Raw genomic sequence first — 27,221 nt, 5'->3', positions numbered from 1 at the left:
TATATATAGGTAATTGAACATTGGATTCATAATAATTTAACATTAGACTCGTAGGTAAACATGCCTTTGCAATTATTTTATTTATTATTGTTTGAATCTTTGTGTAGGTACATTAACACAAATCATTCCAATTTTCTGTTTCTACCAAACAAGATATTCCTATAATGTTGCCCTCTACAGTCAGTTGATAGCAGATCAGACTTTACTTTTTTGTTGCAATATACACCTTATTATAAATGCTTAAGGTGCCCTAAGTGTGCTAAGTGTAAAGCTTGATATGCTATAGTACGTACGTGCTCAATTTCAATTGAGCCATCTATGCCTCAATGGATTGTTCTCGCAGAAATCAATAGCCTATGTTCAGCATTAAGTCTAATCGTTCTATACTTATATTATAAAGCTGAAGAGTCTGTTTGTTTGCGATTTGAAAAATTATCCTTGTGTTGGATAGCCTATTTATCGAGGAAGGCTTTAAGCTTAGGCTATATAACATCATATTATTATAAGATTTTAAATTTTCGCGTTCTATCGCGCTTGTGACCACGTCAAGCCGTGAGTACATAATGTAACTCATAATTATACATCGCGTTAAGACCCGTGTCTTACTATTTTATATAACATCATCACGCTACAGCCAATAGGGGCAGATCAGTAAAGAAAAATGTTACAAAAATGGCAAATGTTATTCAAACAATTATTATTTTCACGCGTACGAAGTCGCGGGCGTAGCTAGTAAGGTTATGCTATTAAGCTCAGACACTATTGAATTTATTACAACTTTCGCCAAACTAAGAGCTTAACGTGATGTAGAGTAAGCAAGGAGAGCTTACCTAATAGCTACTTTACATTTTGTGAATAAGTCTAGAATTTGTAAGCCATTACAGACACTATATATCGGCTCGCAAAGTCGTAAGAGGATCATAGTTCACACTGAAAAAAGAGTTGTTTTATTTGTTAATTAAGTAAGAGAGTTTTTATTGTTAATTAACAAGGACTACCAAAAATTGAGCCATACAAAATGTTTGGAAAAGACATAAAGATTAACGGAGATTACAGAATACAACAGCAGCTTATAATATGGAGTATTTTAAGAAAATGAATAAATGTAATTTAAATAAACTATTTACAAATCGACCTGATTAAAGAGGCTGTTTAAGAGACGAACCTTTCAAAATCGATNGGGTAACGGTGGGTACTCGTAAGTATGTGAAGTGTCAATTTGACCAAGCAAATTATTTGGGATATAATATTTGGCAAAATAAAACATTTGCTATATAAACATTTGCCAAGTAAAATTTGGCCAAATGTTAATTTGACCAAATGAATTAGTTGCGAAAAGTACAGTTGCTAAAAGTTTATTTGGGAAATGAAACTTTGGCGATAAGTTGTTTGCGAAATGAAATTTGGCGAAAAGTAATTTGGCCAAACGGAAGGATACCGTCATTTAGTTCTTATGATCGCTCGGAATAAATAGGGTGATTCCATATTTTTGCTCGCGAGTGTAGTTCAAGTTTACGAGTTCATGAGTATACAAATACAAGTTAATAAGTATACAGTACGAGTTCACGAATATAACTACAAGTCAGGTTCACGAGTGTACGAGTACGAGTTCATACGTGTACGAGTTTATGAGTATACGAGTACTATCCGTTCGCTTTAAGTTTGCCGCTGGCGATATGACATCACTCGAAGGGAAACGTCTATGACTTTAACAAACTATATTTAAAATATTTTTTATGTATTAATATTGATAAGAATTGTGTATTTGCGTAAAATAAGACAATAATTGCGTTTAATCACTAACTAATTGCTTTTAATCGCGGTTGGGGGAGGGGACGCGCATTAGCGCGAACGGGTAGTAAGAGTTTACGAGTATACTAGTATAACGCGTTCACCAGAGGATATTCCCAGATAGCCATACTCATCTAATAGATTTTATGGACAATCATGAATGGATGAGCAATAAATCGGCATGAAACAATAAAGTTTGACATTTTCTTTGAGACCTTGGTCAGTTCATAGTTGTTTGCAAAGTTTTTCCTTCTTAAATAATTTCTCGTGAGATCGTTCTGGTTCGGAATTTTCTTTTTAACACTTGCCATATTGTTTTAAAACTTCATTATTGTATTTCAGGTAAAATTCGGGAAGACAACTCAACGCGCGACGAGTCCCGAAGAAACAAATTTCTACCTCCTCCACTTATCGTTACTAAGGGAGTACTTAGAGCAAGAGTTTATGTCCATAAAGGATTCGCTTCCCTTTGAGTATGATTTAGAGAAGATCGTAGACGACTGGGTGCTTATGGGGTTCTTAGTCGGAAATGATTTTATACCCCATCTACCTCATATGCACATATCAAACGATGCATTGCCTTTATTGTATAAAACGTATATGAAGGTATTACCTACCTTAGATGGTGAGTTCACAGTTTTCTTACTTTGAACTTGAGTTTGCTCTTGTTTTTGTGCTATCGAGTACTTAAAAATATCTATCCATCAACCCTTTCATATTTTTAAAAGTAATAAGACCATGTTAAGTGTTAAGTAATATATAGTAACAACAAGCCACATTTCATTATGTTATTCTGCTCGGACTTTATCGACCTTATCTGAAATGCACCATAATAATATGCTAACGAATTACGGACCACTTCTGCTTGACGCCAAGAATTCAATCGTTACCATTTCTCTCTCTTTGTTCATAATTATTCTTCTTCATTTCTAGGATATATTAATGAAGCTGGTGACTTGAACCTGCAAAGGTTTGAAATATTTATGCAAGAATTAGCAAAAATAGATAAAGAAAAGTTCAATGAGGTTTACGTTGACCTAAAATATTTTGAGGCCAAAACTGGTCGGCGGCCCAACGCGCAAGAAAGGAAGCAGGTGGGTTTTATTTAATGGTGTACACACACCTACATGTATATTTTGTAATGTTTTTATTTTTATTACTAAAATCTAATAAGAATCCGGTGAAAAACTTCCTACCTCCTAACTGAACTGATTTATGTAAATGTATGTATCTCTTCATCTCACTTTCACACATAGATGAGAGACGGGTACATAGAAATTATGAAGTTTGCCAATAGGTGCCAATATACATTGTATTTCCTTGTTTCAGTACAAACCCAACAACGACGAAACGTTCAACGTAGATGTTGAAGACATAAAGAACAATAAACCTGACGACGATCTGCAAGCGCTGATCAACGCCACTGAAGATATGGTAAGCATACAGGGTGGAAACGATAAGTGATCTCATTCGATTATTTCTAAACTAAACAAGATATCGAAAAACTGTTTACTAATCCTGAAAGTACTTCACAAGCTCTATCCAACGGTACCAATATTAGGTTACAGAATTAACTGGATCTATCCGAAAATTTCATGTTTTCAGCCTCCATACTAAATGTATGCCAGCCAAACAATAACAAAAGTATTTTTTTTTATTAAATAATAAACACTTAAAATTAACTCGTAAATTTCATTTTTCTTTTAATTATTCTTGGAAAACATTGGTTTAAGGCTTTACTTGCTATAATATTAACAAGACATGTACTAAATGTATGGAAGCAGGAAACATTGACTTTTTGAATGGATCCTGTTTATTTTGTAACATTTTATTGGTACCTTTGGATAGAGCTCGTGAAGCACTTTCAGGATCAGTAACCAGTATTTGAATATCTTGTATAGTTTTTAATATTATGTGGTTTTACTAAATGTATGGAAGCTGGAAACATCGGATAGATCCAGTTTATTTTGTAACCTATCATTGCTACCGTTTGAAAGAGCTTCTAAAGCACTTTCAGAATCAGTAATCAATTTTTCGATATCTTGTATAGTTTAGAAATAATCGAGTGAGATCACTTAACGTTTCCACCCTGTATAATCATCATGATCATTTCAGCCATATGACGTCCACTGCTGAACGTAGGTCTCCCCCAATGTTTTCCATGCGCTGGACGCAGGCCGCTACCAATAAATCAACTTGCAAAACATTGGGGGAGGCCATCAGCAAACATAATATTATCAAATTATTAAGTACATTCTGGCATTAGGTATACATAGTACATACTTATAAAGTCCTGTGTTTAACCTTGCGTAAAGGGTTAATCAATTTCAGGTAAAGAAATAGATTCAGATTTCAAAGAGGGATGTTAAAGTGTAGAGTGTATGGAGGTGCCAAATAAGTGGTGCGGATCAGCAAAACTTTGTTTTAACAATAAATTGTTGTTCTTTTTCAGTTTTTAGAGGAAGCAGACGAATCAGATGGATACGAAGAAACTAGTGATGGTGATTATTTCTTGATTTAAAACTAAGTCAAAAGAAATTAGTATTTGTGACTTAAAATTGATTAAAACAAAAATTTTATTTTGTTTACAGAGGAGGCCAACATAGAAATTGAGTTCTTGTTGCACAAAAAAGATTATTATATGAATAAGTTAGACTATACAAAAGTCACTAAGTAAGTAATCGTTTTGTTTATAACTTTTTAGTATTTTGTAGTGTTGATTCCTTAGCGGTTAAGAGAAGCGTCATATTTGGTAGTTTATTTTTAATTTCGTAACAACTCTTAAAATGATTTCAAGAACTCATAGTGAGTTCTAGCGTTTACTGAAAAAAACTTTTAGTCCGTCAATTACATTATCAAAAATACTCGACACGTATTTTGAATTTTTTCAAACAAATGATAATTGAAAGAAATACAGCGTTCCAAAGAAGCCTGTGAGGTCAAGGCGTGCGTAAAAGTGTAGCACTTTGTGACGTCACGCGGAACTTAAACGCCTCATAGCTTCGTAATTATTTGTATGATTTACAAATAAAAATATACGTGTCCAATATTTTTTGATAATTTAATTGACGGACTAAGTTTTTTTTAGGAAACCAGCCGAGCCAATAAAGAATTTTAGAAACTTAATCCTTAGAGTAGGCGCACACCGTTGATTTTTAGTTGGCCGATAGTTGTGCCCGATTTTAAATTGTATGAAGAATCGGCCAAATCGAATCGGCGTAGTGTGCGCACTCCAATACATGCCCATACTGATCAACTGCCCGACTAAACTATCGGCCGACGAAAAATCAACGGTGTGCGCCTACTTTTAATAGCCGCGTATTACAGGGAAGTGTTAGCGGACCAGGCGGAAGGCTACGTTCGAGCCATCCAGTGGAACCTGTGGTACTACTACAAGGGCTGCGCGTCGTGGTGCTGGTACTACCCGCACCACTACGCGCCCTACATCTCCGACATCAAGGGCTTCAGCCACTTGAACATCGAGTTCGAGAAGGGAGAGCCCTTTAAGCCTTTTGAGCAGGTACGATATACCGTGCTTTCCTTAAATATGTCATTGTATAGGAAATCAGCAGGGCTAAAGACTCCGAAACGCAGCAACGTAGTTTCAGGTCTTTCTGTCACTGTCGCTCATGCTGCTATCTCGCTTTGCGTGAGAGGGATGGCGACATTCGAAACTTAGGATGACGTTTTTCGGAGTGACCCCGCTGGTAATATATTGGAACCTGTGGTACTACTACAAGGGCTGCGCGTCGTGGTGCTGGTACTACCCGCACCACTACGCGCCCTACATCTCCGACATCAAGGGCTTCAGCCACTTGAACATCGAGTTCGAGAAGGGAGAGCCCTTCAAGCCTTTTGAGCAGGTACGATGTGCTTTTTCTTCCTCTTTTTTTCAGTCGTTTCGCTGCTGGCAGAGCTGTCGTGGTCACATTGAAACGTTTACGCCATTTGTAGCGGCGGATATAGCTCTCCGGATAATCTCTCACCATCTCTCCCGGTTGGCAGAATTTTTCTCATAAATATAAGAAAAAATATAGCAAGCGGTGATAAAAAGTTCAGGGCTACGTACGTAGTTTCGGGTTTCTTTGTCTCCGTCGCTCATGCTGCTATCTCGCTTTGCGTGAGAGGGACGGCGACATTCGAAACTTAGGATGACGTTTTTCGGAGTGACCCCGCTGGTAATACAGTGGAACCTGTGGTACTACTACTAGGGCTGCGCGTCGTGGTGCTGGTACTACCCGCACCACTACGCGCCCTACATCTCCGACATCAAGGGCTTCAGCCACTTGAACATCGAGTTCGAGAAGGGAGAGCCCTTCAAGCCTTTTGAGCAGGTACGATGCGCTTTTTTTTCTTTTCTCAGTCGTGCCAAAAGCATGGCAGATCGGTCGTAGTAACATTGTGGCGATCACGCCATTTGTAGAGGCGGATACAGCTCTTTGGATTATCTCCCACCATCTCTCCCGGTTGGCAGACTTTTTCTCTTAAATATAGGAAAATTATAGCCAGCGGTGATAGAAACTTCAGGGCTACTCTGCGTTTCAACGCAGCAACGTAGTTTCGGGTTTCTCTGTCTCCGTCGCTCACGCTGCTATCTCGCTTTGCGTGAGAGGGATAACGACATTCGAAACTTAGGATAACGTTTTTCGGAGTGACCCCGCTGGTAATACAGTGGAACCTGTGGTACTACTACAAGGGCTGCGCGTCGTGGTGCTGGTACTACCCGCACCACTACGCGCCCTACATCTCCGACATCAAGGGCTTCAGCCACTTGAAGATAGAATTCGAGAAGGGAGAGCCCTTCAAGCCTTTTGAGCAGGTACGATGCGCTTTTTCTTCTTTTCTCAGTCGTGCTAAAAGCATGGCAGATCGGTCGTAGTAACATTGTGGCGATTACGCCATTTGTAGAGGCGGATACAGCTCTTTGGATTATCTCCCACCATCTCTCCCGGTTGGCAGACTTTTTCTCTTAAATATAGGAAAATTATAGCCAGCGGTGATAGAAACTTCAGGGCTACGTACGTAGTTTCGGGTCTCTCTGTCACTTTCGCTTATGCTGTCATCTCGCTTAGCGTGAGAGGGATGGCGACATTCGAAACTTAGGATAACGCTTTTCGGAGTGACCCCGCTGGTAATACAGTGGAACCTGTGGTACTACTACAAGGGCTGCGCGTCGTGGTGCTGGTACTACCCGCACCACTACGCGCCCTACATCTCCGACATCAAGGGCTTCAGCCACTTGAACATCGAGTTCGAGAAGGGAGAGCCCTTCAAGCCTTTTGAGCAGGTATGATAAACTATGATTTTCCTTAAATATAGGGAAAATTATAGTCCGTGAATCAGCAGGTCTACTCCGAAACGCAGCAATGTAGTTTCGGGTCTCTCTGTCACTTTCGCTCACGCTGCTATCGCGCTTTGCGTGAGAGGGACGGCAACATTTGAAACTTTGGATAACTTCTTATGGTACGATGTACCGTGCTTCTTAAATGTAAGAAAAAATATAGTCTGCAGCAATAGAATCGGCAGGGCTACTCTGAAACGCAGCTTACGTAGTTTCGGGTTTATCTGTCACCGACGCCCATACTGCCATCTCGCTTCGTGTGAGAGGAATGGCGACATTCTAAACTTCGGACAACTTCTTTCGGAGTAATACAGTGGGACTGGTGTTAGTAGGTATTTAGAAGCAATAAATTTGGTTCTATATTGGCTCACATAAAATTCTAAATCCTATTCTTTGTCTTACTACCGATTTGTGTTCATAATAATCTCTCTTCATAATTTTATTTTTCATACTTTTTTTATTCATACATTTTTATTACTACCATTGGAGCTCATAACAGTTAGTAATCATAATTTTTTTATCAATACTGTTACTACCAAGAACCATTTAAAATACATAATTTTTATTTTCAGATCATTTTTCTTCATAACATTATGATTTTCAATAATATGGATAAATACACTTATGAGTAATAAATTTATGAAAACAAATATTAGGATACATCACATTTATGAATGTTATAGTTATTTATTCGAATGATTATGAGTTTCGATCATTAGTATAGAAAAATATATGAAAACAAATATTAGTAAAAACTAAGTATGATTAGGGGCCGTCCATCTATTACGTCATTCTAAAAAATTCACGGCTCTGGGTCAAGACTTCACATGAAGAAAAGTGTTGCCAGTCGGGTCTTGTCAGAAATTACCAGAAATGTAAAAAAATGTAACCTATTTTTAAAATGTACTCTCTCATCTTATTCATAAATGGGAAACTATAGTATTATTATACTATTTATATCACTTAGTTCTACTGTACAGTACCTATATCTAACATTATTTGCCAAAACTCGAGACATAATGTAAAATTATTTGTTGAGCCTTATAAAGAAATAATATCTACAAATTTCGAAAAATCACCTAAACGGTTACAAAAATAACCTTCTAGCAACACTCAAATGTTGGCAATGACAATCTGGCCTAAAAGGGCTCGCACCCAGAGCCGTAAAAAACTATATTTAAAAAGATAGAAAAAATGACGTAACGCTTTCTGATTGGTGTTTGCTGTCACGTGACTTATGGGCCATTTTTTCCGAATTTATTTGCTAAAAATATAAATAATCTTTAATTATTATTTTATGTAGTTTCGTTTTTCATTAATTATACGACTATCTTAATAGTTATACAATCTTAAACTGCAGATTTATTCACTGTGGATACAAGCCTATTATCATGAATAATATTAACTACATATTTACCTCTCAGTGTCTTGAGGCAACTTAAAAAAGTACATTCTGTGTTTTTATTATTATTTAGGCAGTTAAATACTGCACAGTATTTAGTATGCCATTGTCTTTATTTTCTTCCATCATACACAAGAATACGCGTGCGTCACTCAATGTTCGCTCGTATGTGAGGCCTTGTCGAATAGTATACTGTAGGTGGGCCATCGTGCGTGTTTTGTTTTCGATGTAAACTTGCGGAGATGAACAGGCCTGCTTAGGTCCTAATCTCATAATCTTTGATTACCATTGTTTTTGGCCCGAGAACCAAACCTGATTTTAATGGCTTCTTACCCATTGTTTCATCAGGGGTGGAACACGCGCCAGAGTACTTCCAGCCCATAGCCGACTGCCACGCCATAGAGACGAAGGTGTGGCGGCAGGAACTAGAAGTCCCGGCCGCCGAGCTCAAGAGGGGGATGCTGCCGAATGCCATGAGAGACATGATCTTCCCCGGCTTTCCCACCATGAAGCATCTCAAGTACAAAGTAAGTTAAATTTGTCAAAAAATACCCAGAATTTTACAAAAAACGAGGAGACATCGACAGTACATACAATTTACGACATCGACAAAAACTAATAACACCTCCATCCCGCCTTGAACTGTACGCTTCCAGTTTCGATAAAAAATACACCCAAAGATTCAACATTCGTAAAAAAACTTTTAATTTCAAACACTTTTAGGTATGCTTTAAGTGAGTATCTCAATGATAAATTACTAGGCTCTAACTTCTGATACATCTTTCGGTTGATCTAGGGTGGTCCTCCTCTCTCCTAATTGCCGTGCCCTACAGGGCTCATAATGTTCTAATTTTAAGTACATAATGGATGCAATAAAATATTGAGTATTAAGTTATTATTGCTTCGGAAAAGAGTTAGATTAACTGTTGCTTTTACCATCGGTTTTGGGTCGACCCCCCGTCACTAACAAAAACGTTACTCACTATCGTAGACCACCATTCGGTTCCCAAGGCCCATCGTCAGGCAGTCTTGTTGCCAAAACACATCGACATCACTCCAATCCACTCGCCTATGGATTACTTCAGAATGACAACGTGGTTAAAAGGCTAAAAAGAAACCACTTAATTTAAGAAGACAGTTTGACATAGGCTTCCTGCTCTTTAATAATAAAAAGACACTCAACAAATCTGATTAGAGTCTGGCGACTGATTGCAGAAATCATGAACACAAAAAGAAACATCTTCACACTAAGAACTCGTGTTAATGTTTGTGTATTTTTTATTATTTCCAGAGCAGTATAAAGAAATGCAAAGTGAAGGTATTCGATCAGCCGTCGCGGAATGAGAGCCTGATCGTGACCATCGTCAGGGAGCCCGACGTGGACGACAGCCTGGAGAAGGTCGCCCAGGAGTTGCTGGGCAAGGTCATCTGGGTCGGATGGCCACATCTCACGAGATCCAAGTGAGTCTTTGTTCCTTTGTGTAGATCTTTGTAAACATGTGTTATTTTTCTTAATTTTGGAAACATATAGCGTACGTACTATAATATAAAAAATATGTATGTGTAATTTTTTCTCGACTGTACAAGAACAACCCTTAATTTTACCAAACACTTTATATGCAAGAGAACGACTCTCTAACTTGCCAGTGGTAAATGTAGACCTAGGATAAATTGGCTTTAACTCCCCACTCTGGCCAGACGGGATGGAGGGGGTTGATATTCCTATATTAGTCGCCTCTTAGTGGGGCATTCACGGGAAAAATGGTCCCATTCTGCCCTGACGGAATTACATAGCTCCTTTGTATTATAATTATGAGAGTTCATTTTCCTTTATAAATAGTATTGTCAGAAAGTTACGTGCTCGGTAAACATATTTCAGAAACCGTTTTTTTTTATATTTACCTGAGCACTATAACTGTACAACTTTCAATCTCTTTACTCTTTAATCTTAACATTCTTTTTCAGAGTAATATCGGTGTCAAACGAAAAGATGCGCTTGCATTATGTGGACAAACAGAACAACAACGTGAATGGAGTTCCCAACTACACTACAGAAGCTAACTTTGGCAACCTACACAAGCAGTGGATCTCGGAACGGTCCACAATTATTGAGCAGTATGTTATTTACTAACCACCTAAGTCTTATATCCCATTAAAATAGTAAAAGTCTCAGGATTTCATTATGCTTTTGTTTTTTTACAGCAATATGAATAGGCTTGGTATCGATTTGGAAACGGTGGATATTATTATACACGCAGTCAATCTAAAAGGTGAGACATTTATTTTATTTAGTTGTATTTTGTTTGTTTAATAGAACAAGGTGTTGAACCTACAACAAGGTTATTGTTTTAGACAACACATTTTTGTGACACACTGTTTTGTTTCTTTTCATCTCAGTAAAAGCAACTTTTTTAAAAAAGTGGCAAAGCACCCTGCTCAAACAGTTTTAAATATTTATGAATACGAAAGATAATAGATTACAGACCGAGTGATTGTATTTCTCAGACTTAGTACTGGTCAATATAATTTTCAGGAAAAAGTGTTAGGAGTTAACTCCGCATAGAAAAGTCTTCTTAATAAGCCACCTTATGAATATCAACTTTTTCTCCGTACTTAACTAGTGTATTTCAATAAGATCTCGCTCGCAGGTTACAAATACATGATCCAAGACAACGTGGCAATGGTTCGCGAACCGGAATGGTGTTCCGTAGCGTGCGGGTACGCGCGACACGCGGTAGTAACTGATGTGTCGGCGCATGTGGTAGCGCAAACTTCGCGATTCCACACGCCGCAGGAGGCTTATCCTCCTGGAGACAAGGTGTTCTTGTTGACGCAGGGACAGTACTACGGATGCTTGGCGACGGTGAGCATTAGTCGATATCGATAATTTAGTCGATAACATAATACGCGACACGCGGTGGTGACAGTTGACGGTGAGTTTTTCATTATAGTCTGGTCCAAAATTCTACGTGCTCCCTAGAATTTTGTCCAATGACCCCAAGCTACCCATCCTTATCGCTCGCGCGTAATTATATTGCTGTCGCGACTGTGGGACGGGCGCCCGCAGTGAGTGTGCGAGCGCGACAGCAACATAATTACGCGCGAGCGATAAGGATGGATAGCTTGGGGTCATTGGACAAAATTCTACGTGCTCCCGGACCAGACTATAGTCGATATCGGTAACTTAGTCGATAACATAACGTGCGATACGCGGTCGTCACCGATGTGTCGGCCCATGTGGTCGCCCAACCCTCGCGATTCCACACGCCGCAGGAGGCCTACCCGCCTGGGGATAAAGTGTTCTTGTTGACGCAGGGACAGTACTACGGATGCTTGGCGACGGTGAGTTTTTCATTATAGTCTGGTCCAAAATTCTACGTGCTCCCTAGAATTTTGTCCAATGACCCCAAGCTACCCATCCTTATCACTCGCGCGTAATTATATTGCTGTCGCGACTGTGCGACGGGCGCCCGCAGTGAGTGTGCGAGCGCGACAGCAACATAATTACGCGCGAGCGATAAGGATGGATAGCTTGGGGTCATTGGACAAAATTCTACGTGCTCCCGGACCAGACTATAGTCGATATCGATAACTTAGTCGATAACTTAACGTGCGATACGCGGTAGTAAACGATGTGTCGGCGTATGTGGTCGCCCAACCCTCGCGATTCCACACGCCGCAGGAGGCCTACCCGCCTGGAGATAAGGTGTTCTTGCTTACGCAGGGACAGTACTACGGATGCTTGGTGACGGTGAGTTACTAGATCATTGTCACTAGACGATTATTTGGTCGATAAAATAACCCGCGCCACACGATAGATACAGATTTGTCGGCGCACGTAGTCTCTCAGCCATCTTATATTGCGCACCCTTTTGAGAGATGCCGAATTCGCATACAGTTACCTTTTCTTTCACTGAATCATGAGTCGGTGTCTCCTCCAAGGGATGTACAATACATTCCAACAGCAAGGGCGTTCACGGAAGACCAGCTTCTTGACATGCCGTTCCGAGCAGGTCACTATAAATGCTGAGCGCCTGTTGGCAGTGTTTTGTTACCTACCATTTCTTTGTTATATGTTTTTCTGTGTCAATAAATTATTTCTATTTCTTATACCAGTTGGTGGAATCCGAGGGCGTTCGCAACGGTCGAATGAAGGTGCAAGTGACCGAGAGACCGGAGCCCGTGCCGGTCCTGAATTCATCCGCCATGCCGTACCGAGGCGCCAACCACGCGGCTGCGCAGTGTGGTAAGTCATCATCATCATTTCAGCCACAGGACGTCTACTGTTGAACATAGGCCTCCCCCAATGACTTCCGATCCGATCCGATCACTAACGTATGTCAACAAAACGGTGCTCGACTCGTGAGACAAGCTAAATTACACCATTCTGGGAGTGGGTAGTCAATGCGAAAAAACGCTCAACAGTTGGAATGTGCAGGTTTCAAAATGTCCATATGGACCGGCCGTTAGAGTGGCAAAAAGTATGAACGTCAAAAAGTCCCAGTGTCAAAATGTACATCATTACCATGGTTACAGTGCTTTAGTGACAAATGGTACACATCACAAAATACAAGTACAACAAAAGGTGTGATAGATAAAATGATCAACTGATATATTGTGCTCATGATTAAATTAATAAAATTAAATGTCAAAATGTTCAATGTTCTTGTAGTCCAGTCAATAAAGAGTTTTTTGGACATTTTTACCTTGATGCATTTAAACACGTGTTCACGTTAGCTATTATAGAATAAGACGATTGTTCGAATAAACCCGAAGACATTTTAACTTCAGATCATTTTAACCATTGCTCATTTTGACGTTCATACTTTTTGCCACACTAACAGCCGGTCCATATGGACATTTTGACACCTGCACATTCCAACCGTTGAGCGTTTTTTCGCATTGACCACCCACTCCCAGAATGAATTACACCATATCGTTGACGATTTTTAAATACCTTCGCGAAGAAAACCGACAAATAATAATAAGTACTGCCACAGAATAAGTAATAGTACAGGTACAGAAGGATTACTCCGCAAGACGATTTAAATAAATGCGAGTCTTGCTACGACGCGATACAGTGGCATTCAGCTCGCACAGCACTACGTACCTACAATTTTATTCACCTACAAGTTTTGTCTCTTTCTATCGCGTGCCTCTGAACTCTTCTTACGCTGTTAGGGTTGCTGTCTAGTGAAAAAATAATTAATCTNAAATCGATGACGTAATTTATGGACGGCCCCTTAGTGATATTATGAATATCAATGATTATGTTTTTAAATATGTAGGTTTTAAATTTTTTATGAAGAATGATCATTATGGTATCAAATTGTATGAGAAATATTTTCGGACCTGCAATGATAGGAATTGAAAAGTTATGTAAGAAAATGCGCTACCATTAATGTCATATCAATTGATTATCTATTGTGTCTAGATTTGCGGAGCTTGAAGGATTAAGATAACAAAGCCGAGATTCTTGCGCTGCTTCTTAGCATTAGCCCATTTATTGCCTCGAAACAAGGCTAGATTTAAGCTGAGTTGCCCCATCTTACTTTGACTTTAAAAAAACGTCAAAAATCTGTCAAACTTCATAGAAAAAGCACCGTTTTATTGTTCCAAAATACTGGACTGTCCTGTCGATGACATTGACAGTGGGGCGCCACCGTCAATACCGGATCGCTGGTTCAGATTTTTGCCATGTTGGAAACCATATAGTTGAACGATGGTAGCGCCCCCCTGTCATTGAGTTTGGTGGGACAGTTCAGCGTGGGTCATCTATACGTTATTGTTACAGTTAACGACTCAGCCTTAATGAACTACTATTTATTTTTGTCTATCCAGCTCCTAGCCGTACTACCGTCGGCCAGCAAGCACTTACTACCCACACCGTTCCACGAGCTGATGACGGAAGAAGACTCGCCTATAGTGCACTACTACCCGGTGCACTTTGAAACCGACCTCAACGGCAAGAAGAACGACTGGGAGGCCGTCGTCCTCATACCGTTCATTGATGAGGTGAGTTTACCAATTTTGAACTTTATTGCCTTATGTTAAGACCTACAAATAATACATTTATTTGTATGTAGCTTATACCGGGAAAAAACGATTTCTGAAGTATACAATGCCGGTCCTTTTGGCTCTATTTAGCTCCTGTCTTTCAGCCCTCTAAAGTACGGCCAACTAGCAGCGATACAAAAGGTCGATACGACTTTCGAGTTGACAATATATTCTGTCTCTTCCCATCTTGTGTATTTGTCGTAATGTCTCGTTCTCCCGCCAAAATATGTCAAAGTCAGACTTGTTCACCCATGACATTGGGTTTGTTTACATTTGGTATCGCTTCTCGTTGGCCGTACTTTAGTTAGTTTTGCAGAGCAATCGGTCGTTCACCAAATACTGCCGAACCAAAATGCTGGCTCACTTATGTACGTAGCAGCAACCCTGACCAGTAAAATTCAACATTTTGTATATTGAAATAAAAAACTTTCTTGCAGACGAATTTGCTATTGGCAATGGCGCCATGCTACGAGAAGCTGACCGAAGAAGAGATAAAGCGGAACACACACGGGCCCATGCTGGTATACAACTGGACGGCGGCCAGTCAGGGTGAGTGCACCATTCGAGTCTTATACAGGGTGTCAAAGTAAGGGATAAGTTGGCAAAAAATGGCAATTAGCATGCTTCTTAATAGAAGTAAAAGTAGAATATTGTTTATTTGGCACAATACACAATATAGGCAGAATACAAAATAAAACATACAATATAGAACTAAAAACCCAATTAAAATAAAGAGTGCCCTGTGCCAAAAAGGTCCCTGGCTCAGCATTAGTCGTGACATTAATAGAATATGTGTGGGATTTCTTTGCAAAAAATTCATATTTGCTATGATGATTCATATCTAAATATATAAAAGGAGAAACGCACAGCCTAAACGGCTAAACGTAGGCACTTGAAATTTGCAAGGGACGTAGCTTAGGTACCTTAGAGGTGCATTAAGAAAGGAATTTCCGAAATTCCCACGGGAAAGGGAGTTAGCGGGAAAAAACATTTGTATGAAAAAATCTAAACCGCATAAGATAGATGAAGGGGGTAAAACGGGATCCACGCGTACGAAGTCGCGGGCGGCCGCTAGTCTTTTTCTATTCAGGATGTTTTCATACCATCCAGTCCAGTCTTAATCAAATTTTATCTTAACCATTTTCACTTGGGGTAGGCAATAATTCGTACAATATCATACTTTCGAATGATTGACTCTAGAAATAACCAGAGCGGTAACAAGAAATCCTATAGTATCTATGTGAAAACCTTATCAACTTATTACTGTTCTAGCATGACCACAGCTATGGCTAATTACTAGTGCGCGGGTTTTAATTTGACTATGAGACTAGGGCCTACATTAAAACTTACATGAGCACCAGCCACACGCGTGGAAACCCGTCCGTGCCACACTGCGCTCATATTGTTTTTACCCGACTACGGCAAAGCAAAAGGAGGGTTATGATTTTGACAGGCTATGTATGTATGGTCATCTGTTCCCTCGTAACTTCTAAACTACTTATCAGAATTCGACAAATATATAATAATTACATATCATTAGAAGCGTCTTAACTGTCCGCTGGTTATAGGCTATATGAGGTTTCACAAAATCTAATGTGGCGCCCTCTAGCGGACAAAACATACAGAGTAAAAAAATAAAGTTAAGATAAATATGCCGTGTTTGGTATCATTTGAAAGCGCTTTATTTGTACATTTTGAATATACAGTGTNTTTTGGCCACCCTGTATATTACTAGCATTTGCTTGTGACTTTACCTGTATTCATGTGCTGATTGCATATAATTCACATATTTTCGTTAATAGCTTGTTTACTACTTATTAGTTCATCAATTTAACTTTTGTTCATATTATGCGCCACAAATACACTTTAACACCAAAATAGTACAAAATAATAATAAATAAAAAGTAAAAAAACTAAAACCCAACTACGACAAAAAACGACGCTGAAAAAGTATAAAACAAGATTTTCAGAATACTGAACTGAACAAAGTTGCTAATGTAGTTGCATAGTAATTTTCATGTTAGCAACTTTGTTCAGTTCAGTATTCTGAAAATCTTGTTTTATACTTTTTCAGCGTCGTTTTTTGTCGTAGTTGGGTTATAGTTTTTCGATACAGACGTGGTGCGGGCGCCCACACGAGTTTTACCGTCGTCCCTAATCTCATAATCCTCGATTTCCATTGTTTTTGGCCTGTGAACTCGACCTGATTATAATGACTTCTTACCTCATTATGTCATCAGGCGTGGAACACGCGCCAGAGTACTTCCAGCCCATAGCGGACTGCCACGCCATAGAGACGAAGGTGTGGCGGCAGGAACTAGAAGTCCCGGCCGCTGAACTCAAGAGGGGGATGCTGCCGAATGCCATGAGAGACATGATCTTCCCCGGCTTCCCCACCATGAAGCACCTCAAGTATAAAGTAAGTCCTAGCGTCAGAAAGGTGATAAATAGTGGTCTATAGTCTATCCAATATAGCTTGATTAGAATGACGGCTGTCAAACGAATGTGACTAGTGTTGGGTATGTTTCGTACGGTTCACATAGATGTATCGATAAGTTTTCGAAAAAATGATATAAAAAATGCACCCAATTTTTCTTCATATCTTTATTCATAAAAATGACAATTATGATTTAAATTTAAAGACAGTAAAATTCAAAATTAATGTCAAGGGTGTACAACCTAAGTCGTAGTCATTATCATCAGTGTTCTTCAGTGGTTTTTTCCTCTCGCTAGAGGGCGGTGGGCATCTCTTCTAGAGCAACGGTGCTATGAATACCCAAAAAATTACCGGTGATTGATTTCCGATGTTTGATTATTTAAGAATGAAATGTTTTTTGGTTTTTAATAGTGAACATTTAGAAAAACGTATAACTTGACTTAAATATGTTAAAAAATTAGTTAGAAAAAAAAATGTTAAATATGTTTAAAAAATAGTTTTAATTTAATATGACATTTGTCGATATGTCCCAACACTAACATTTTTGTAACTCGAGATAACCTTGTAGAGACGTCGTTAATACTCTAGCTTGATTTTTATAATTTCGAATTACTACTTATTGGTGTAATTTAACGCTGCATATACACGAAATTAACATTTTTATTAGAAGCACTGTCGTCGAAAATATTGTTTGTAGGTCAGACGTGAATTATTTCTTGTCCGCCAATATTTAGCTCTCATTGATCGCTACTACAAAGTTATGTCGTTACTTTTGATGTCAGCTGTCATTCTAATCAAGCTATATTGGATAGACTATAATTCATGTATTTTGACACAGTCAAAATCTCGCTGATGTTCAGAAGTCGTCCCATTGAAAAACAGTTCTAAATCCGTATTCACAAGGGTCATTTCGATAGAACGATTACTCGATAGGATCGCAACTCAGCGATTTGTTGTCGTTGAAGTTTTGTTACTAGAATAAGGCTACAGGAGGGGGTGTGTTATATGGTTCATATATCACAATATGAAGGCGGTTCAATTGTGATATAATATGAACCGCCTTCCTTCTTTAACACGCTTTGGAAAGCGCGGTATCATTTCTTTTTCGGTCAATCAGGCCTCCAATATCTTGATAACAAATACACCAAGTTTTACTTTTTACGTGTGTCTCGCCTGTAGGCAAGTAGCTACTTGCCCTACAGGCGAGACACACGGCTAGTAATATAATACCATCATTGGATTTTATCGTGTCGCGCATAATATAGCAATATAAAAGCTTTTTAGCCCAGCCTTAACTTCTGCTCCTCTAAAACATCACCATGTTTTAAGCAAATAAATTTATTTGATTTTGAACATTTGTTACTATTATTGTTTCCAGAGCAGCATAAAAAAATGCAAAGTGAAGGTATTCGATCAGCCGTCGCGGAATGAGAGCCTGATCGTGACCATCGTCAGGGAGCCCGACGTAGACGACAGCCTGGAGAAGGTCGCCCAGGAGTTGCTGGGCAAGGTCATCTGGGTCGGATGGCCACATCTCACGAGATCCAAGTGAGTATTTGTGTGATTTGTGTAGATCTTTGTAAACATATTGATTTTCGCTTCATTTTGAAAACGCATATCTTACAATATGTGTAATGCAGATAGAAAAACTGTTGTATGCGTACTTTGGTCTCTAATAATATAGAAAAACCCTTTAATTTGGCAGTGGGAAATGGAGGATTTATCTGATGGGAGTCCCACACTGACCAGATGGGATGGAGTTATGATCGCATATTACTCGCCTCTTAGTAGGGCATCCACGGCAAGAGTGGTCACATTCTGCTCTATCGAAACTACATGGCTTCTTTGTTAATAAGCATTTCTTGAAGATTATTAAATTTTCCTTAAAAATAGCCTTGTCAAAAAGTTACGTGCTCGGTAAACATATTTCAGAAACCGTTTCTTTTATATTTACCTGAGCACTATAACTGTACAACTTTCAATATCTTTAACCATAATTATCTTTTTCAGAGTAATATCGGTGTCAAACGAAAAGATGCGTTTGCATTATGTGGACAAACAGAACAACAACGTGAATGGAGCCCCCAACTACACTACAGAAGCTAACTTTGGCAACCTACACAAGCAGTGGATCTCGGAACGGTCCACAATTATTGAGCAGTATGTTATTTACTAACCACCTAAGTCTTATATCCCATTAAAATAGTAAGTCTCAGGATTTCATTATGCTTTTGTTTTTTTTACAGCAATATGAATAGGCTTGGTATCGATTTGGAAACGGTGGATATTATTATACACGCAGTCAATCTAAAAGGTGAGACATTTATTTATTTGTTTGTTTATTATGTGGATTTGATTTGAGTTCAAAAAAAAGTTTTTAAGTAAAACATTGTTTTGTTTCTTTTCTATCCAGTTTTTTTAAAGTGACTACGCACATGCTCAAAAACTGTTATAAATTAGAAAGAGACAACAAATTAACCGAGTGACTGAATTTCACAGACGCGGCACGGTTCAATATACTTATTAGACATGTTGACACCACCAGTCGGTTGAAGTACTTTTTAAAACTGTCAAAACGAAACTCTCCCATAGATTTTGTATGGCACTACAAGCAAGTGACGTCACTATTTTGTCAACTCAAATAAACTACTTTTTTTAATTACAATGCGACCAAAAATCGTAATTTACAGTTAATTTAAAATTCATTAAGTTTTTAAGACCAGAATGAAGTGTCTTTTTAGAAAAATTGTGATTTATTATTATTGGGGAATGGTGTCAAATTGTCTATTTTCTCAAAGAATTGGTAGTGTTCTTTATTACGTACTAGCTGACCCGGCGAACTTTGTTCCGCCTTAATGGCAATAAATAAGCAGACTTTTTTTTAATTTTGAACGGGATAAAAAGTATCCTATGTCCTTCTCCTGGCTCTAAACTACCTCCATGACAATTTTCAGCTAAATCGGTTTAGCCGTTCTTGAGTTATAAGCGAAGTAACTAACACGACTTTCTTTTATATATATAGAAATGCAACATAATAGTTTAAAATGAAATAATAATGATGTATTCCAACCAAATCTTGCTCGCAGGTTACAAATACATGATCCAAGACAACGTGGCAATGGTTCGCGAACCGGAATGGTGTTCCGTAGCGTGCGGGTACGCGCGACACGCGGTAGTAACTGATGTGTCGGCGCATGTGGTAGCGCAAACTTCGCGATTCCACACGCCGCAGGAGGCTTATCCTCCTGGAGACAAGGTGTTCTTGTTGACGCAGGGACAGTACTATGGATGCTTGGCGACGGTGAGCATTAGTCGATATCGATAATTTACTCATTAACATAACGTGCGACACGCGGTAGTGACAGTTGTGTCGGAGCATGATGGGCGCAGCTTTTGCGCTTCCACACGCCGCAGGAGGCTTATCCTCCTGGGGATAAAGTGTTTTTGTTGACGCAGGGACAGTACTATGGATGCTTGGCGACGGTGAGTTTTTCATTATAGTCTGGTCCAAAATTCTACGTGCTCCCGGACCAGACTATAGTCGATATCGATAACTTAGTCGATAACATAACGCGCGACACGCGGTAGTAACCGATGTGTCGGCGCATGTGGTGGCACAACCCTCACGATTCCATACGCCGCAGGAGGCTTATCGGCCTGGAGATAAAGTGTTAATGTTGACGCAGGGACAGTACTACGGATGCTTGGCGACGGTGAGTTTTTCATTATAGTCTGGTCCAAAATTCTACGTGCTCCCTAGAATTTTGTCCAATGACCCCAAGCTACCCATCCTTATCGCTCGCGCGTAATTATATTGCTGTCGCGACTGTGGGACGGGCGCCCGCAGTGAGTGTGCGAGCGCGACAGCAACATAATTACGCGCGAGCGATAAGGATGGATAGCTTGGGGTCATTGGACAAAATTCTACGTGCTCCCGGACCAGACTATAGTCGATATCGGTAACTTAGTCGATAACATAACGTGCGATACGCGGTCGTCACCGATGTGTCGGCCCATGTGGTCGCCCAACCCTCGCGATTCCACACGCCGCAGGAGGCCTACCCGCCTGGGGATAAAGTGTTCTTGTTGACGCAGGGACAGTACTACGGATGCTTGGCGACGGTGAGTTTTTCATTATAGTCTGGTCCAAAATTCTACGTGCTCCCTAGAATTTTGTCCAATGACCCCAAGCTACCCATCCTTATCACTCGCGCGTAATTATATTGCTGTCGCGACTGTGCGACGGGCGCCCGCAGTGAGTGTGCGAGCGCGACAGCAACATAATTACGCGCGAGCGATAAGGATGGATAGCTTGGGGTCATTGGACAAAATTCTACGTGCTCCCGGACCAGACTATAGTCGATATCGATAACTTAGTCGATAACATAACGCGCGACACGCGGTAGTAACCGATGTGTCGGCGCATGTGGTGGCACAACCCTCACGATTCCATACGCCGCAGGAGGCTTATCGGCCTGGAGATAAAGTGTTAATGTTGACGCAGGGACAGTACTACGGATGCTTGGCGACGGTGAGTTTTTCATTATAGTCTGGTCCAAAATTCTACGTGCTCCCTAGAATTTTGTCCAATGACCCCAAGCTACCCATCCTCATCGCTCGCGCGTAATTATATTGCTGTCGCGACTGTGGGACGGGCGCCCGCAGTGAGTGTGCGAGCGCGACAGCAACATAATTACTCGCGAGCGATAAGGATGGATAGCTTGGGGTCATTGGACAAAATTCTACGTGCTCCCGGACCAGACTATAGTCGATATCGATAACTTAGTCGATAACATAACGCGCGACACGCGGTAGTAACCGATGTGTCGGCGCATGTGGTGGCACAACCCTCACGATTCCATACGCCGCAGGAGGCTTATCGGCCTGGAGATAAAGTGTTAATGTTGACGCAGGGACAGTACTACGGATGCTTGGCGACGGTGAGTTTTTCATTATAGTCTGGTCCAAAATTCTACGTGCTCCCTAGAATTTTGTCCAATGACCCCAAGCTACCCATCCTCATCGCTCGCGCGTAATTATATTGCTGTCGCGACTGTGGGACGGGCGCCCGCAGTGAGTGTGCGAGCGCGACAGCAACATAATTACTCGCGAGCGATAAGGATGGATAGCTTGGGGTCATTGGACAAAATTCTACGTGCTCCCGGACCAGACTATAGTCGATATCGATAACTTAGTCGATAACATAACGCGCGACACGCGGTTGTAACCGATGTGTCGGCGCACGTGGTGGCCCAACCCTCGCGATTCCATACGCCGCAGGAGGCCTATCCTCCTGGAGATAAAGTGTTCTTGTTGACGCAGGGACAGTACTACGGATGCTTGGTGACGGTGAGTTACTAGATCATTGTCACTAGTCGATAATTTGGTCGATAAAATAACCCGCGCCACGCGATAGATACAGATTTGTCGGCGCACGTAGTCTCTCAGCCATCTTGTATTGCGCACCCTTTTGAGAGATGCCGAATTCGCATACAGTTACCTTTTCTTTCACTGAATCATGAGTCGGTGTTTCCTCCAAAGGATGTGTACAATACATTCCAACAGCAGGGGCGTTCACACAAGACCAGCTTCTTGCCATGCCGTTTCGAGCAGGTCACGATAAATGCTGAGCGCCTGTTGGCAGTGTTTTGTTACCTACCATTTCTTTGTTATATGTTTTTCTGTGTCAATAAATTATTTCTATTTCTTATACCAGTTGGTGGAATCCGAGGGCGTTCGCAACGGTCGAATGAAGGTGCAAGTGACCGAGCGGCCGGAGCCCGTGCCGGTCCTGAATTCATCCGCCATGCCGTACCGAGGCGCCAACCACGCGGCTGCGCAGTGTGGTAAGTATTATACCAGGCCTGTTCATCTCCGCGAGTTTACATCGAAAACAATACACGCACGATGGCCCACCTACAGGATACTATTCGACAAGGCCTCACATACGAGCGAACATTGACTCACGCACGCGTATTCTTGTGTATGATGGAAGAAAATGGTGTACTAAATACTGTGCAGTATTTAACTGCCTAAATAATAATGAAAACACAGAATGTACTTTTTTAGGTTGCTTCAAGACACTGAGAGGTAAATAAGTAGTTAATATTATTCATGATAATGAATGCTAAATCATGTATTTCCTCCGCTATTTTCCGCAGTTTGGCACCTCACGTCACATCATTTTACCGAAGTCAGCCCTATAGCTTCGGCGCAGTGCCGATCACTGACGTTTGTCAACAAAATGGTGCTTGACTCTTGAGACAAGCTAAATTACACCATATTGTGAATGACATTGAGCATATTTTTTTTAAATACCTTCGCGAAGTAAAACTTCTGTACGTTGTACTTATTATTATTCTGTGATTATACGTCTAGCGCTTAATTCAGTCAGTGCCTGAGGTATGGGAGCGGCAGAGGAGGGTTGACATTGACAAAAGACGTGACAGAGAATACAAATCTGAATCTGAATCGCATTTGATGTCTCGCTGACGTTTGACGTCCCAAAAACACCCTCCCGTGTCGGTCCCATACCTCAGGCACTGACTTGAGTTAACGGTAAGTTATAATACAGTTTAAGTATTCGATGGAAATTAACGTTAATCGTATAGCATAATGGTAAACAAGAAGTGGTTTTTAAGACACAGGCATAGTATAGATTGTCCTGTATCTTTACAATAGATAATTTGTTTTATGGATAAAAAAGCAATAGTTTTAATTAGACCGATATAAATTTTTTGCTTTATCAAATCAATGAAAATTTACGGCGATAAAGCGCGCCCAAAGTTGAAAAGTTGTGATACATGACGTAATTATGTGGTAAAACGTCAGTCGCTAGCGAGAACGTTTATAAAGTCCGGTCGCTGAGCACATAGAATTTCGCCCAATGACCCCAAGCTACCCCTACCCATCCTTATCGCTCGCGCGTAATTATATTGCTGTCGCGATTGTACGACGGGCGGCCGCAGTGGGTGTGCGAGCACGAAATAAATAGGGATGTTTCTTGGGTCAAAAAGCAAGAGTTTTAATTAGTCCGTCAGTTAACTTATCAAAAAATACTCTACACGTATTTTTCACTTTTTCAAACTAATGAAAATTTAAAGAGATAAAGCGCGCCAAAGTTCATAAGAAGAGGCCCGTGACGTCAATGCGTGCATAAAAGTGCCGCACGTTGTGACGTCGTGCGGAACTTCAACGCACCATAACTATGTAATTATTTGTTAGATTGACAAATAAAAATATATGTGTCCAATATTTTTTGATATTAAACATGACGGACTAAAAAAATTTTTTAGGAAACTAGCCTATTCTATCTGCTCGTCGACCGGACTTCTGTTACTTCTTAACAACGGCACTGAAGCTCATTTCCAACGTGGTTGTCGCAGGTATATCCACACAGATGCTGTCGCGCGTGACGGGCTCGGTGCTGGTGGTGGCGGGCGAGCGCCACGACCTGCCCACGGAGCAGATCGGCAAGACCAACATCGGCCTCAACCTCAAGTTCAACAAGAAGGTACTCACTCTAACTTATCTACTGTCACTCGAGAAACTGAATGAAACACTGTAGTTGAATTTGGACTAGTCTGTTCGCCGAGAGTTGATAAATATTATGAAATGTCTTGCAATAGCGACTGTCGCCACAGAATAAGTAATAGTACAGGTACAGAAGGATTACTCCGCACGACGATTTAAATAAATGCGAGTCTTGCTGCGACGCGATACAGTGGAATTCAGCTCGCACAGCACTACGTACCTACAATTTTATTCACCTACAAGTTTTGTCTCTTTCTATCGCGTGCCTCTGAACTCTTCTTACGCTGTTAGGGTTGCTGTCTAGTGAAAAAATAATTAATCTACTTATTTGTAATGAGGTACGTATGTAGGTAAGTAAAAATAACATTTCAAATATACCTAATTAGGATTAAAAAAACTTGTTCTATTACAATGTCTTCATTCATACCTACCTATTTTAACATAAGACAAATAAATAAAAACATACTATTACAGACAAAAAAGAATCCTATACTATCCTAAGAATTTTATTATTGATTACCTACATGGCCAACATACCTTTCAGCATCTTTGGGAAGCGAAAAAAAAAGATAAATCCGGTAATTTCTTTTCGAATTTAAACACCCGAACGCCGCACAATATTTCTTTCTCTTTATGTCCATTTTTAAATAATACTTCGATCATAGAATTATAATCATACTAAAACGCAAGCCAGCGTCCTGACGGGCGAGCGCGTGACACTCGACTGATATAATACCCGCCGGCGGGGCGCTTCGCTGTAGGTAATTATCGGATGTACCAAACCCATCAACTTATTACTTTACTCAATTTAAAGATTAAAAACTTGTCGCGGGATTTACTAGTGTAAAAAATACATTAATTACGTAACTTGATTTTGCTAAAAGTCTGATCTGAGAAAAAATCAAATAGGTAAATTATACATTATTTCTTTATTATTATGTATGATGTACTACTGTCTTAGGTATGATACAACTACGGATTAAGATCGTTTAGTCGACGCAGCGTTGAAATTGTACAGATAAATGCAGTTTGCGCACTCACTCCGCGACGTCAAGCAATAAAAACCTAAAATTCGAACGCCAACTTTTTGCTACAACGCTCTTAACAACGCCACTGAAGCTCATTTCCAACGTGTTTGTTGCAGGTATATCCACACAGATGCTGTCGCGCGTGACGGGCTCGGTGCTGGTGGTGGCGGGCGAGCGCCACGACCTGCCCACGGAGCAGCTCGGCAAGACCAACATCGGCCTCAACCTCAAGTTCAACAAGAAGGTACTCACTTTATCTTGTCTACTGTCACTCGAGAAACTGAATGAAACACTGTAGTTGAATTTGGACTAGTCTGTTCGCCGAGAGTTGATAAATATACTCAACATCAAATAAACCGCACCTTCCGCGACGCGAACTTTAACGATTCTCTTCTGACACAATCATGGTACCCCAACAATATTGGTGTCATTTAAAAGCCCAATAAATATCCTTACAGAAAAACATATTTAATTTCTTAATAAATGATTAACATATACCATGAATGTGACTTGAAAAAATACCTCACTTTGGACCCACCTATGGGATCAATTAGACCAATTTTTATGGTTATAAAACCAAATAATGATCTCACGTGTCTTCATTAACAGATGGATAGCGATTAATCCCAACTTAACAGTTTTATAGTCCTAGTCTCCTACACATAAAGTAAAGACTTTCTTATTGGGCATATTATTGGGTTTTTTCTGTGTTTGCGATGGCATAGGTGGCTTTTCAAACTTAAATTCAAACTTAAATTGTGTTTAATATTTACTTATTTTTTGTTACTAGTATAAAGTGCATTTACAACGCCATTTAACTTCAAGCCTCGTACTCCAGTCCCCAAGAGACAGGTGTTACCTAGTTTGGGGACCACTGGCAATGTTGTCTAAGTTGTTAACTTGGTTGAATAAAGGTTTTTATTATTATTTTTTTTATTATTATTATAGCCATAAAACTTGGCTCAAGCGTAACTACCTATTTTTTGAAGAAGTGACTCTGGATCCTTCTAAAGACACATTTTTGGGGTAAAAACCTTTCCTTTAATGAAATGAAGGTTAGAACTAGGCTTTTAAATGGTGCCAATATTGGTGGGAAGTGGGGATGCATACGTTTGAAAATACTTGTTGCGGGAGGTGCGATTTATTTGATGTCGAGTGTATTATGAAATGTCTTGCAATAGCGACTGTCGCTTAATTATCGCATTCTGTATGGCGGGCGTCGTTTGTCACAACGCGCAATGAGTACCATGGTACGAGCCACGCAGCTGTCGTCAAGCGCCCCGGCCGGTGGGCGGCGGCGGCCACAGCGTGACCACTTTTAGTTGATTTCTACTTTTTTGATAGATTTAAGGCAAAGAGAACGATGATTTAGTAGTGCGAAATCGTTTAGTAGATTTTGGTAGATAATTGGTATTTTAGAACATTCTTATAAATGGTAGTCCAAAATTAAATAGGGTATTTGACACCACCAATCGATTGACGTACTTTTTAAAACTGTCAAAACGACACTCTCCCATAGATTTTGTACGGCAATACTGGCATGTGACGTCACAATTTTATCAACTCAATGAAACTACTTTTTTCAATTATAATGCATCGAAAAATCGTTATTTACAGATAATTAAAAATTAA

At 40.0% G+C, this 27,221-nt stretch overlaps 1 protein-coding gene across 1 annotated transcript in view; it reads left to right on the top strand.

Moving 5' to 3' along the window:
* Positions 1 to 27,221, top strand: part of pcm (5'-3' exoribonuclease pacman) — a 63,197-nt gene that overhangs the window by 11,265 nt on the left and 24,711 nt on the right. The window contains exons 12-20 of the mRNA XM_028306538.1: positions 14,376 to 14,549; positions 15,029 to 15,140; positions 16,832 to 17,010; positions 18,407 to 18,576; positions 19,039 to 19,188; positions 19,275 to 19,342; positions 20,115 to 20,329; positions 22,745 to 22,874; positions 25,706 to 25,833. Coding sequence (XP_028162339.1) covers positions 14,376 to 14,549; positions 15,029 to 15,140; positions 16,832 to 17,010; positions 18,407 to 18,576; positions 19,039 to 19,188; positions 19,275 to 19,342; positions 20,115 to 20,329; positions 22,745 to 22,874; positions 25,706 to 25,833 — 1,326 coding nt within the window. The remainder of the gene's footprint in view (positions 1 to 14,375; positions 14,550 to 15,028; positions 15,141 to 16,831; positions 17,011 to 18,406; positions 18,577 to 19,038; positions 19,189 to 19,274; positions 19,343 to 20,114; positions 20,330 to 22,744; positions 22,875 to 25,705; positions 25,834 to 27,221) is intronic.

This window comes from Ostrinia furnacalis, unplaced genomic scaffold, assembly GCF_004193835.3.
Source record: "Ostrinia furnacalis isolate ACB-3 unplaced genomic scaffold, ASM419383v2 OfSCF2036, whole genome shotgun sequence".
NCBI lineage: Eukaryota > Metazoa > Arthropoda > Insecta > Lepidoptera > Crambidae > Ostrinia > Ostrinia furnacalis.
The sequence above is the reverse complement of the archived record's forward strand: the minus strand, read 5'-3'. Positions and strand labels throughout refer to the sequence as shown.